We start from the raw sequence: 14,865 nt of genomic DNA, 5'->3' as shown, positions 1-14,865 counted from the left end.
TCATTTGAGAATTTATTTTTGGGAAAATTAGTATTTCCATTTTTAATAAAAGAAGAGATTCACAATATTTTATTTTATGATATGTAGGTCTCCTAACTCCACACTAGGAAATCTTCATCGTTTTTTCTAGAGAGAGAAAGAGACATATTTGCAAGCAACGAACATAGAGAAAAAGAGAGATCGACGGTAATGCTGGATCAAATGAAGATTAGATGAAGGCTGGAGCTTCGTCGCTGGCACCGTAATCGCGAAATCCTCTCGATTATGCATGAGAGTTTAGGATCGGAGGAGGCAGTCTGCCGCCGACCGTCGTCATCACCAAGTCCGCCATTGAAGAGATCGTCACTGGAGAGAACTTGGTGGTCCAACTCAACAAAACACCATGAAAGAATTTCATTTTCATACCTGTGTTTATATTGAGTATGATATATTTAGATTTGAAAAGTCAACAGCCAATTTCATTCATTATCTTCCTCGGTTGTTTTGCTTCCATATTTTCTATTTTACTGTCCACTGAGTTTTACCCATTCAATTTCTCTCGCAAAAAACCTCAGTCAATCGTCCAAATCTCGCATTCATTTTGCCATTTCAACTAGGTAGTTCTTGCTTTTGCATATTAAGTTACTGCCCACCAGGTATTCGATCATTTTCCTCTTTACAAACAGAGCTACCTCAGATTTTGATCACCATCAAATCAAAATCTAGGTTTTTGTCAAATTTTGATATTGTTTTCTTTTTATGTATTTGAAGGATTAATCAGTAATCTTTTGATGGGAATTTCTCTGGGTAGGAGAGGGGGATTTTCTCTAAGATTGAGTGAATTTCTCTAAGTTGGAAGGGGATTTTCTCTGAGTTTAAGTGAACTTCTCTGGGTTGGATAAGAAGAATTTCTCTAGTTTGAGTGAATTTCTATGGATTGGAGGGGGATTTTCTCTGAGTTCGAGTGAATTTCTTTAGATTGGAAGAGGATTTTCTTTGGCTTTAAGTGAACTTCTCTAGAATGAAGAGGGGAATATCTCTGGTTTTGACAAAATTTCACTGGGTTTAAGTGAATTTCTCGGGAAAGTCCTTTGGTGAGATTTTCTCTATAAAGTCGAATTTTCTCTAGATTAATTTGAGGGACCTTAGACATTATGAAAATATTTGTTGTCCTTTATGCTATCAAATCTTAATAGTAGGGACCTTAAAAAAAATCCCCTTTATTAATTTTTTTAAAATTTTATATAAAAAAATGGATAAAAAAATAAAAATAATAGATTTACTTTTTATATTAATTTTTTTTTGATATTTTGACTAATTTAACTTATTCCCAAACAAGGCCTAATGCTAGAAACAAGCCAAGTTATTTATGATCTGAACTCATCTAATTTGAGCTCAACTCGTTTGTTAGATAAACGTACTTAAATTTAATTTTTAGACTCATTTAGTAATTAAGTCAAGCTTAGGTAAATTTAAATTCAGCTTGATAAAATTTATGAACAGGGTAATATAAATTCATGTTTATTTTTAATGAGATATAAAATATATTTTTATTATTTTATTTATTCATATTTAGTATTTTCATAAATTTACATATTTTTTTTGATAAAATTTATTATTAATATGAGCAACTTTTTTATATGTTGCTTATAATTTTCTTTTATTTCTCTTAAGATGTAAATTAATATAAGTTTGATTTTCCTTTCTAAGTCAAGCTTTGCTTGTTTATAAAATTTAGCTGACTTGATTTTAGTTTGAGTTTCTCAAATACTTGGAGAACTGACTTGAAATTCAAACATCCCAAAGTTCGGTCGCCTTTGCTCGTTTGTATCCTTATTTTTGTTTTTTTAGTAAGAATAACAAATGAGACCAAGGCAAGTAGTGTATGGGCACATAGATAATTAAAGAAAAAATATATATACATTTCAGTGAGGGAAAAAAAAACTATATATTGCCATTCATATGATTAAGGGATGATTGATGGTAAGAAAACAAAATGTTATGTTAATTTAAAAATTAACAAATTACAATATAATTATGTCAAATTTATAAAAGTTATTACGTTTCGTAAAGTATTCGTATCAAACTAGTCAAAACCATATCTTAATTATTTTATACTGAAAAATCAGGAAAAAACACAAAATCCTCGGCAACATAATCGGCAATTTCTATTAAACCCAAATCCATTGGCACAAATAACCAATGACAAAGACTCGGCTACTAGACTGAAATAAAAAACTATTGAACAACGGTACAATTTCTCTCCTTGTCCTCCTCTTTTTTTTTTTTTTGTTCTCCTAACTTAATATTGAATCAATGTTTCAATGATTTGATTGTTGGATCAAGGGTTTGAATTGGATTTTGAATGTTGAGAGATGATACATTTGAAGGGTTTAAACTGAATATTGAATGTAGAGTTTCAAGAGTTATGAATTTTTTTTAATTGCTTGCATGATGTTTGTTGAATTGCAACAATGAATATGTCGCTATGCAGGACTGAGTTTCAAACTTTATGCAATGTTGCTACGAATGTAGAGGAGTTATGAATATTTTCTTAATTGCTTACATGATGTTCGTTGAATTGCCGCAATGAATCTGCTGTTGTGTAGGATTGAATTTCAAGCTTTATGCATATTACTTTGGATAGATTTTGCACAACACTATAAAATATTTTTGGATAATTTATTGTAATGCATTGTTTTTCAAAATAGCAATGACCAAAGGTGGAGCTTGTCTGTGTTGGTGAACACTTTTTGATATTAGACTCAATGACTTCTCTACTCAGCTTTTATATTTCATCAAGGTCATCAAGTAGCAACAGAGTACTCCATTAATTTTCTTACATTTATTCTTCAAAGGTATCTTCATGCGTGAATTATTTACAATTTGGTCTTAAATTAAATGGGATGATGAATTTTACAATGTTCTTGTCAAAGGAGAAACCTTGATAAGCTAGATCGGGGCTTTTGTTTTTTTTTTTCTTTTTTTTTTTCCTTTGTTAACATTAGTCGTACATAGTTAACGGTAGGCCACAATAATTTGCGAATTTGAGAAGTTCTTAGGTAGTATTTGGTTCATTGTAATAAAACATAATAGAATAATTATTTTTTTTAATCAAAATGTTCATTCTCTTGTTTAGTTGATTAAAAAAATAATAAAAATACATTGTAAAGAATATGACCGTTGCAAAAGTTTCTATTTAAAAAATGTGACCCTTAAAGTGTCCATTTGAAAAATATGTTTTTTTTGAAAAAATAATAACAATAGATAAGGAATATTTAAGTTGAATGGAGAAAGAAATGGAGAGTTTGTTGGAGAATGACAAGAAAAATAAGGTTAGCTAAAATAGAAAAGTAGGTTTTTAGCTACAATTTGACTAAACATTTTGCTACTTTGATAAGGACGCTCTTAAGAGAGGTGAATATAACCTAAACTATTGTTTAAATTTCATACTAAATTGACTTTTATTAATACACAAAAAGACTAGATTAACTCAATACAAACTTACAAACACATATATAGCTAGTTAAATATTTTCAATTTGACTGGTCAACTGACCCATATTCTTGTGCTTCGAGTCAGTTGTAATATTATTTGACAAAAAAATAATATATAAATTTTATAAAATGAATATATATCATTTGCACAATTTTTAAAATATATGTTGAAAAATTTGAATGTCATATATTATGTATAAAAGTGAATGTAATAAATAAAGTACAATACTTTTAAACTCTCTTAACATGTGTTTAACTATAAGAAATAGTTCACTTCCCTGTTTCGTCCCAATTTTGGAGAGAAAGTGAAGTGTTTAAAATGTTTGTACACTCGCCTCTCAAAATCCCTCGATGCACTTCACTTTTCCTCCTTTAAAAGAATCCAAACATGATTTAACTAACTTTACTCCTTCAAATCCCTCACTTCTCCTCCTAAACCATCAATCCAAATGAAGGGTTCTCTCTGTATGTTATCCATAAAAAATAATTAAATTGATCCGATAATTATAGCACAAATGTTAGAACATAACTGACTTGACAGTGTAGCTCTTCCCATTTTAAACTGTGCCCTTGTATTGTGTTTTGTAATGCATCTGTTTCTGGTTGGTGTCTTTGGTTTTTACTCATTCATGCAACAATATTATTATGCTATGAGTTCTAATTATCTCAACATATTTTCTTATGAATTGCATGTACATGTAGCATGCTTAAGAATGATACTTATATAATAATAAATTTGCATTTGTTATCCTCAAACCCTCATTTTTTCATTGGGTAAAAAGTTAAATCTAATGTGCCCTTTTTTCTTTTTCTTTTTTCATGCAGGGTGTCATGGATTTTGCCCGACTAATTCCTGAATACATGTTACCGCTGCATCTTTTCACCTTTCTTTCGTTAGGTGGTACAAGAAACAACAAAAAGCCCTAAGAAGAAAGGAACAATTGAATAGTAATCGGAAACAGGAACAGTAAGATTGATGAGGTTTAAACCTAACATGTCACATGCAACACTTCCAAGATGAATGGAAGATTTTAATGTCGATACTAAAGCTTGAACATCTTTACTATGAATGGAAATGATGCAACGGTCATTTATCTCACTTGCCACCATTTTCAGCAGGGACTTCGGTTACAGCTTGCTGAAATATTTTAGTGCCACCATTTTCAGCTGGGACTCCAGTTACAGCTTGCTGCAATATTTGAATAACATGAATTTGAGTGCTCATTTGAATGAAGAAAATTATGAATAAAGATGGAAATGGGTTTCATAATTCCTTACCTGAATGCATGACAAGGTGTATTGCACATCGCTTGCTGATATTTGGTAGTGAACAACAAGCCTAACTCTGCAACCATATAGTACTAACATTAAATTTTCGTACACATACCAAGTGTTCATGATAATTCATGGATGTTAGACCTAACTAAAGTAACAAAGTTGTATCAACCAAAGTGTCCTGTGCTATTGAACATCCAATTTCCAACTAAGACTTCCGATTCCATGACTCTAAAATCTCAGACTAAGAAGCATGGACAACATGTAACACAATACTGAAACCTGATAGTAGTGTGGTCAATTTCTATATTGTCATTCGGCTATGAAGTGTAATTTACATAACATCTTAGGTAACTATGATGGGAGCTTCTATTTGCACACCACAGAAATACTCAATTCACACGTTTTTTTTTGTTTAGATATCAACTGCCAAAACAAAAACCCAGTTTGGTACTTGATATCAAAACAATTAGGTTTTGCTCATAGTGGATATCCGAACAATTAATTTTTGTTCGGTAGTTGATATGTGAATGGAAAATATGGTGTGAACTGAGAAAAAGGATGATGTGCAAATAGAAACTCCCAACTAAGATGGATGATTTCAGGTTGTACATCCTACTTTAAGTTGTATGCAAACTCAAAATAAGCAGTGGTTCCTACAGAATGACAATGAGGAAACAAGATTGGATAAACAACTTAGGATTTTAAATGATGTTCAAGCGCCGAAGCACACCTGGTCGAGCTCTCGGGCATCACAAGTATGCCGTGTTCTTCCAAATTCTTGCGGAGTTTTTGGGTTGTAATATTTGCGCCCTCTAAAATATCAAAATATACCTGGTCATAAGAAAAGCAAAGTGAATTCAAAAGTTGTTTATGTTCTAAGAAAGGAGCTCTAAAATTTGAACAAGTTGAAAAAGCATGAATAATTTAAGTATATAAGACATATAGAAATAATATAAAACAGATCCCATGAGAATAAGAATCCTCACATATTCACACATGTATGTGCAGATAAAGTATGGAAATGATTCAAAAGTCAATAATTCAGAGAGGCAAAAAAGCAAAGCTAACGGTTGGTATTGGAGATCTTTTTTTCTCTCTCTCTCTCTCTCTCATTGTTTGGGCAGTTTTGTTTGGTTGAGTTCTTAGAATTTGTTTTCTGAATTTTTTTCAAGAACTAGTTTGATGAAAATAATGAAAAAATCAAAAACACCATTTTTTTCATATGGTTCTCTCTTTTTTGGGACAGAAGTAATTTTTGCAAATTCAAAAAAATATTTTTGTTGGTGTTTATCAAACTAGTTTCTAATTTTTCAAAAAATGAGTTCTGAAAACTCAACTCCTTGGGTACAGACAGATACTATGGAAATCTTCATGATTTACTAATTGAGCAAAAACTAAACATATAGGCTACACATTGCAGCAACCTGAATGGGATTTGATCTGTGCAACTCATGTACGAAAGGGGCAAATATAAACTCCAACTTATTCTATATTTTATACGTTAATAACTAGGCTACTTACTATGTTGGTCTCGACTGAAGTGACATCAGCTTTTAGTCCTTTGATTTTACTCAGTCCTTCTGAAAAACCAGATTCATAAAATTGTGAAAGAGAAACATCAGCCATGACATCTGCATATATATATATATGTGTGTGTGTGTGTGTGTGTGTCTCTATAGTTGGCCAATCAAATTGTTTGTTGATGGACCACCTTCACATATTGTGTATGGATACTTCGAAACATAATCTTCAGTTATGGTGGAATATAGTGGATTGAGAGTAACATATACTTAACACAACCACGAAGCAGTGCAATTAAGCCGACACCATTTGATTCCGACACCAAGGCTTGGTTTGGTTTGCTTTCCAAGCAAAGAAGTTCAATATAATTAATTATGTGCGAGTTTTTTACTAAACCCATGTTTTTCCCAAACATATTTCCTAAAATCAAGTTGTTTTGAACTCATTTCCCAAAACTCATGTTGTTTTATGAAGTCTTATTTTAAAAACACAACTTAAAGTCTAAAATCTTATTTTAAAAGAAAAATGCTTGGGAGCACTAATTAGTGCTCCCACTAATTAGGTGGCAGTGGGTCCCGCCATTAATGATGTGATGTTTTGGTCTTGGAGTTGTATTTTTTTTTTTTTTTTTTTTACTTTTTTAATGCATTAGTGCTATTAGTGGTGATATTTTTAGTGGGATGAATCATTGTTGATTTTAAAAACATGATTCTAATAATTTTTACAATAAACTAATTGAAGTCGTGTATCCAAAAACACAAAAAAACTCAATTATGTACTAATCAGGAGAGTAGTTTACCTGCTAAAGTCTTGGCCTTTTTGTGATCACCATCAAGCTTTCCAACGTTCTCTTTCAATGCAACTAAAGCTGCAGCGCACAATACACCAACTTGTCTCATCCCACCACCTAAGGTCTTCCTAAGCCTCTTGGCCTACAATACCATATAAAAAAGATCTAGGTACCAAGTTTTTACAGTTAGGTTGTGTTTGAATTAAGGATTTGAGGAGCATTTGTGGAGAAAAAGAAAAAGGAAAAGGAAAAGTGAATGAAATAGAGATCTCTTTTTTTATATTTATAAATTTTCCCTTCCCTTTTCCTTTCCCTTTTCCTTTCACTCCACAAATTCACTCAAATCGTTGATCCAAACACAGCCTAAGGAAAAATGGAATTCTCACTTGTTGCAAAACTATCCGTAATACCCGTGCAATGAAGTCTTTTGAACCAACAATGGCAGTTCCAACGGGAGCACCCAGACCTTTTGACAGGCATACCTGGATTACATAATTTGGACAGAAAAAAGAATGGGGGGAAAAAAAAAAGCAGAAGAGACATTGAATAAATTATGTGAAATAATAAAATCATAATAACCTAGATAAAAATTAATGTGTCCAATTATTTGGGCTAATTTTATAAGTTTCAGGATTGATTCTACACACTTTCTTCTTCAAAAAAAAAAAAAAAAGAACTAAAGTATAAACAAAAAGAAAAACCCAAAAAACCAGCAAGGCAGAGATAACTTAGAATGCCAGACACGATGTAAACCTACCGAAACAGAATCAGCAGCTTGCACCAGTCTGTGAACAGGAACTCCAAGTGCCTGGAGGACAAATTTTATCAAGTCAAGAACTTGGGTGGTTGTTCATATATGTGTTTAACAATAAAAATATCGGGTATTTCAACTAAAATAATTATGCACTAGATATGGTCTAACTTTCCTCTGGATCTAAAAAATTTATAAGTTGCATAGATATGGGAAGGAAATGAAATTCAACTCAAACCGTATTTTTCACATACAAGTGGATTGTGTGAAACAGAGTCTTACCCAATATTACCAATGTGGCAGTGGAATAAAGATGTTAATTCATTTATGGAATCCTAGAGAAACCTCACACCAAATCATTATTTAGAATGACAAGACATGTGAAAGTGGAATGAAATAACTTCATTTCCCGGTCTTGTTCAATAGAGCGACATATGTTTCGTGACTACTACTTTAAAAATATGCAAGTTTTAGAGCACACTAAACCTTAAACGTCACTCGAGAAAAAATTGAAAGACAACAATTTATTTGACTTATCATTTGAAGGGGATTCCATCAAGAGGTGGTCATAGAAATATAAGCCATCATTGCCATGTAAGCAATCACCGCCATTGATGCTATGACATCAACTTCAGGTTACCCTGTCATTCCCGTCTTTTATCGTGGCTTTCAGTTAAAAGTTTACAACAACCAATCTCAACCTCCTTTGCCATGTAACTATGATAAAGCCCTTCAATATTGGGACACAAGATGTAATTGTAATAATGGTGTATGACTTTTTAATTTTAATTAGTATTGTGTAGCTTTTTTAATTTTGTTTTACTTTTGAATAAAACTATTCATATGTTTGGCATATAATAAGTTTTTAAATATATAATTTTTTTACATGTCCAGGCTACATTTTTTGAAAATCGCCATGTTGGCATGTCTGTGTGTTTGATTATAGGGTGAGCCATCACATGCTATCTAGCACTGGACAAGAAGTAATCCTAAAACTACATTTCAAATGCTTCTGTGTATATTATCTTATAAAGGAAAAATGGAATAAATATTTTTGTTCTGAAAAAAAAAACAGTTATCCATTCAACCTCCTCATCACCAATAGTCAATCCAAATAAAATTCTCCAAACTAAATGGTCCTCTAGCTGTCAGTAACCAAAATACAGTAAAAATGATTCCGAAGGAAGTATTCTCCTGAATATCTATCTCCCACTACAGAAGATTGCACACCATAACATTGTAGGATACAAATGCATAGAGACAAAATGGGGAAAAAAGCAAAAGAAAACTCACCACAGATGCATTAAATATACGAGCGCCATCAATGTGAAGTTTCAGCCCATGCTTCTTTGCTAGCTCTCCAACTTTGTCTATATACTCTACTGGAAGGCATCTACCGCCAGTGCTGCATTTACTAAAATATCAGTACTGACTTTTCATAGAAAATTTTAAATTATTAGCAAAATTGATCTTCAAAATGTTAAAAAAACAATTGCAATCATTAGACTTAGACTGATATTCATTATGCTCGAATATGCATTTTCCAATCCTACATCCTGAAAGAGGACCATTACATAAACAAAACAATGCCCAATTAGTACACATTAATGTGTGTTTGGGAGGAAAAATATTGGGTACACACCTAACATTTGGAATAGTACACAAAGTAATTGCCCCGAGACTATTATGAAAGTTCTACATCGTGCTAATGGTGAAAGGTTTGATCCTGGGTCTCTAGCACAACAACGAAAAAGCGGACAATTATGAAACAAAGACCAGCAAAATTAAATATATTTTAAAACAGAAGTTATCAAATCACCATGCATAATCAGGACAGTGACCTGAAATGACTGCCCCATTTCCTGTACAATCAAAGATTCAAAGGGAAATTGAAAGAAAACTTTTCAGGTCCACAAGCATGCTCAGTCCATCTCGAAGGTTCCCAACAAAAATGAAGGATAGGACAGAGTTGACCCCACAAGCAAGTGGGAGAGTAGTCATCAGGAAATTAAAAAGGCATATCCCCTCCTTAGCCAATGACCCCCCTAACCCCACAAGAACAAGCAAAATACAATTTAACCAAATACAAGTGGGATCCTACCAAATAATCAATTATTATATCATTAGATTCATTAAAGATCTACTTACTAGTAAGTTAAAAGGAATCTGCATTCTTTAAAAAGTGAAAAAAGCTAGCAAAAACAAAATAAGTCGGCCTAAAAAACCCTTTTCTTTTGTTTTCCCCCCAAACATTTTCCATACATGAGACAGATTGTCATCTCTCACCATCCTTATCCGTTCTTTCTCGCATTACTATCCAAACAAGAGGAAGAATATTCTATCATTTCTTGTATTTTCTTTTTCCCTTGCAAATAATTGAATCAAAGCGAATATGATCAAATGATTCAAATAATCAAATTTTCCATCATAATTTCAAATGCATTCACGAAACATGAGTACTTTCTAGAATCAAATCAGAAGTGAATATGATCAAATGATTCGACAATCCTAATTTTCCATCAGAATTTCAAATGCATTCACGAACCATGAGTACGTACTTAGCATGTGTATTTTCCAAGCAGATAAGCCGAGTAATCGGATAACAAATCGCCATCCTAGGGTCTCGGATGGCAGCTTCAATGAGATCAATATCCATTGTCCCGTCTTTGTTATTCTTCACGGTCCTTGGATGTACACCTCCAATTGTGGAAATGCCTCCGTTCTCATATATGTGGATATGCGAATTGTCTCCAAGAATGACTTCACTACCCCTAACATCACAATGAACAAGCACACTAATAAGGTTACCCATAGTCCCTGAAGGGACAAATAGGGCGGCTTCCTTGCCCGTGATTCTTGCCATCTCTGTTTCGAGGCGAAAGGCCGTCGGGTCATGGCCGAGTACATCATCATCAACTTCAGCTTTGGCCATTGCAACCCGCATTGATTCGCTCGGTTTGGTCACTGTGTCCGAGCGGAGATCCACCGTTCTAGTCACCATTTTTCTGAAAATAAACCAAATAATCATAATAATAACACATCAATGTAACTATTCAATTAAAAGCAAAACTTCAACTGCTAAAACATGTAAGAAAAATAAATTTCAAATAGTAAATCCAAAGAAAAAAAAGCAGAGGTATTAAGGCTCACGATTGTGTCTTTCCACAACCATTTTTGATGATATTCACGTGAAACAATTAGTGAATAGTGAAACGCCAAATAAAATTTCAGACTAAAGTTTGTCAGTTTTGGGAGTTGGAAAATAACATTGAGATACAAAATCTGTTTGCATATTCAATGAAAACAGGGGGGTTTGTATAATATTCACAGTTAAAAATTATCCAAAAATAGATTATGTAAACTCTTAATGCTCTGTTTCGTTCACGTGAATGATATTCTGTTGGTTTATAAAAAATATGAAAATGTGTGTTACAAATGGAATCAATGTTGCACAATTCTATTTCATTAGAGTTAACCAAACAATCACAACTAAATTTCTGATTCATAAACATACCTCTGAGTCTCTTTACAAATTACAAGCACTTCTTGTTCACAGTCTTCAAATAAGCAAAATTGCTCTCTTCTCTTGCCTGAATTTTACGCAGAAATGCAAGAAACTAACCCAATCTCACACAACTGCACACACAACCCACAAAAAATTTCAACAAGATCAGAGCAAATTACATCCAAAAGCAAAGAAACAAGAAAAGAAAATCAAAAGAGAGAGTTTTGAAAACATGAACAAAACTCAAAATCAATTACAAGATCAACCCAAGTTTTGGATAATAGAAATGATTTGTGGGTGGTGTACAAATCTGGGGGATTTATATGAGTGGTGTTGGTGGACGAACAATCCCAGAAAGAACCCAGAAACCTAACCCCACCATCACAACAAGAAAGGGAAAAGGGGCCTATGAATTGTCATCAAAAATACTAGAGGCGCTAAAAATTCTATCAAATGTCTCACATAGGTGTGGGATCCACATGGGATCCATATTGTGTGTGTCCCACGCCCAGGTGAGACCTTTGTAAAATTTTTGATAAGACCTACATGGGACCCACATTGTGTGTGTCTCACGCCCCTGTGAGACCTTTGATAAAATTTTTGATAGAATATTTGAGATCCCTAGCAATACTCTTGCAACGGGTTACAGAATCGACAAAAAGTTGAAATTAAAATACACACGTATCATGTCACATAAATGCAAATATATACCCATCACATCACAGCACACACATATTTTACGAGTGGCAACCTCTTAAGCTGCCTCCCTTTGGAAGCGGGTTGCTTTTTTGTTTTTTTTTTCGTTTTTTAGTTATTTTAATTTAAACTATTTTAGTTTGGTTTGGAAGAATTTTTTTGATTTTTTTTGATTTTTTTTATAAGAGAAGATTGTAATGATTATGGATTGAATTTGATATTTTATTTTTTGTATTTAAAATAACTTATTTTATTTTTTTAACTATTTTAACTAAAAAAATCTGACTTTTTTCTTCCCAAACGGAGTTTAAAATGACCACAAAACACATACTTGCATGCATAGCCCGTGGTGTGTGGTCCATTCCAAAGATCCACCTTTCCTTTCTAATCCTAACGCAAGATTCTTCTTGACCTTTTTTTTTTTTTTTTTTTTTTTTTTTAATTGAGAAAATAAGATTCTTGTTAGTGTTTGGTTATAACTCTCAGAATTATTTTTAAACAAATTTTTCTTTATTTTTCCTTCTTTTTATATATATATATATATATTAGTTAATTTTTTTTATTTTATTTTACAGATGCATTAAGTTTTGATGTGTAAAAAAATTTAACAAAAATATGAAAAAAAAATCACTAAAATAAACGAAAACTCAAATAAAAATATTCACAAATTTTTGTTTGAATTTTTGTATAATTTTAATATTTTAATCAATTTATTTTACTTGTTAGTTACATTTTGATTGAGTATATGTGAAATGTATAAAGAATGACTAAAATATATAAAAAATAATAATTAAAAAAAAAACAAAAATTGATCTAAAAACAGCTTTTGAAAAATCAGACCAAAATTTGATTTTTTTTTTTATAATTACATTTGTGTGTGAAAATAATTTGAAATAATTATATTTTAATAATATTACATACTCAACAAAATTATTCAAAAAACACTCATAAAAAATATATTCAGAAGCCACAAATTTTGGACGTGGTTAACCTTTCACAAATTTTAAATATGTACTATACTCCCCACTAGAATAATTTTTTAAACATTCGTAATAGGTAGGGGGTGAAAATTGGGTCAAGGTTGGGCCGGCTCATGGGTCAGAAAATTAGGCCAGACCTATGGGGTATTTAGGCCTTGGATAAGCTGGCGGGCCTGGATATATATTTTTTTAATTTTTTCTATCAAAATTTTATTCTTTTCCACTGAAAATGACACTATGTCTTGGGCAGGTCGAGCCTCAAGCCGTTTTTTGAGTGGGTCTTGAGTGGGCCGTTGGGCTAGTTCGGGCTTCAAAATGACGGCTGAAACCCAGACCCATAGTCCTAGCATAGGCTTGGGCTCGGGGTCGAGCTCACTTGGAGTTGCGAGCGGATTTTTAGCTACCCACGTACAGCGGACCATTTTTATGCCCCTAGTAATAGGTAATATTTTCCATTGTCCTATTATGAATGTACTAGTGGTAGGAGTGTAAAAATTACCCGCGGCCCGTGGGCAACCCGAAGTAGGCCCGGTCCGTTTAGGCTTGTTTAGGCTCGGGTCCAAGCCTAACCCCGAGCCCCTGGGCCATTATTTTGAAGCTCGGCCCTGCCTGTGGCCCAGTCCATAAGCGTGTCCTGAGATTCAGCCCGCCCGAGGCCCAATGCCTTTTTTAGTAGATAATAATAAAATTTTAGTGGAAAAAATTTATAAAAACAAAAAAAATGATCAGGCCCGCCCAAGCCCGGCCCAGGCCTACCGGGCCGATCTAAGGCCCGGCCCACCCAAAGCCCAAATACCCCTAGGCCTAATTTTTTGACCTGTGGCCCCGACCCAATCCGAATTTTGACGAGAGCACTCGAGACCAAACATAGGCTCGACTGGACCGGGCCGGGCTAGGCCAGATTTACACCCCTAACTAGTGGGTATAAGTTACCGTAACTTTTACTTGCACTTGCATAGAGCACAAATCCATTTGCACCTTTATAAATATTAATCTCAAAAAATTATAATAAAAAAAATCTCTAAAGTTTGACATTTGTAACAAAATAAATATTGAAATTTTAATTTTATTAATTTAATCCTAATTTTTTGATTTATTTTCAATTTAAATAATTTGTCTATTTTTTTTAATGAAATCGATGGAAAAAAAATGGTATTTTAGCTATTAAATTCAATGTCGCGGTATACATAAAACATCTAAAATATTACTATTTTTGTTGAGTTTAATGAGTAAATTTTTTTTTAAAAGTTTTTTTTTTTGTTGATTTTACTTATAAAAATAGACAAATGATTTAAATTAAAAACAAATCAAAATATTAGAATTTAAATTGATAAAATTAAAATCTCATAATTTATTTTGTTACAATGATCAAATCCTTAGATTTTTTTAATAATTTTTCCAATTAATTATTTTGAATTGCTCTTATTGAGGCACAAACCTTCTTTTTTTTGTCGTTCATGTTCTATTTTTATTATATAAATTACAATAAATTATCTTAAAATTTAAAAAAATATGATTTCACAATTTAAATTCAAGTGATGGTAGTGGCAGAAATTACTTTGTGGAGGGGAGGGGAGAGGAGAGGAGGAAGAAAGATGACGAGAGAGATGGTTGCTGCTGCCGTGATGGGTGGTTATGGTTGGCAGCAATGATGGTCGAGGGGTGGGAGAGAGGGTTGTTTGGCCACAAATATAAATTTGAATTTGTTTAACCATATAGTTTCATGAAAATTTTAATTTAGATTTATTGCTAATTAGTCCATAACTTTATTTCCCTTAGACAACAATTGATTACTCTATCATTTAACAAAATCTCAACATTAAATTTTAGATATTCTCAATCATGTATGTCTCGGTTAAACTCAATTG

General features: G+C 32.6%; 1 protein-coding gene across 2 annotated transcripts; it reads right to left on the bottom strand.

Moving 5' to 3' along the window:
• Positions 1-4,400: 4,400 nt before the first annotated feature.
• On the bottom strand, positions 4,401-11,744 carry LOC114273989 (low-specificity L-threonine aldolase 1). Of its 2 annotated transcripts, none has more exons than XM_028215822.2 (11): positions 11,579-11,744; positions 11,331-11,452; positions 10,375-10,821; positions 9,110-9,221; positions 7,823-7,873; positions 7,476-7,547; positions 7,075-7,207; positions 6,276-6,334; positions 5,485-5,585; positions 4,755-4,821; positions 4,401-4,665 (listed from the first exon to the last, which is right to left on the bottom strand). In XM_028215822.2, exons 3-11 carry the CDS (start codon positions 10,815-10,817, stop codon positions 4,573-4,575), a joined length of 1,131 nt encoding a protein of 376 aa, XP_028071623.1. In that variant the 5' UTR covers positions 10,818-10,821; positions 11,331-11,452; positions 11,579-11,744; the 3' UTR covers positions 4,401-4,572. The 2 variants fall into 2 exon arrangements, with proteins under 2 accessions (XP_028071623.1, XP_028071624.1); XM_028215823.2 differs by having other exon boundaries at positions 11,588-11,737.
• Between the last annotated feature and the right edge of the window lie 3,121 nt (positions 11,745-14,865).

This window comes from Camellia sinensis, chromosome 8 (genome assembly GCF_055761805.1).
Source record: "Camellia sinensis isolate YWXY chromosome 8, ASM5576180v1, whole genome shotgun sequence".
NCBI lineage: Eukaryota > Viridiplantae > Streptophyta > Magnoliopsida > Ericales > Theaceae > Camellia > Camellia sinensis.
Note: the sequence above shows the minus strand (reverse complement) of the source record. Positions and strands in the feature narration are given on the sequence as shown.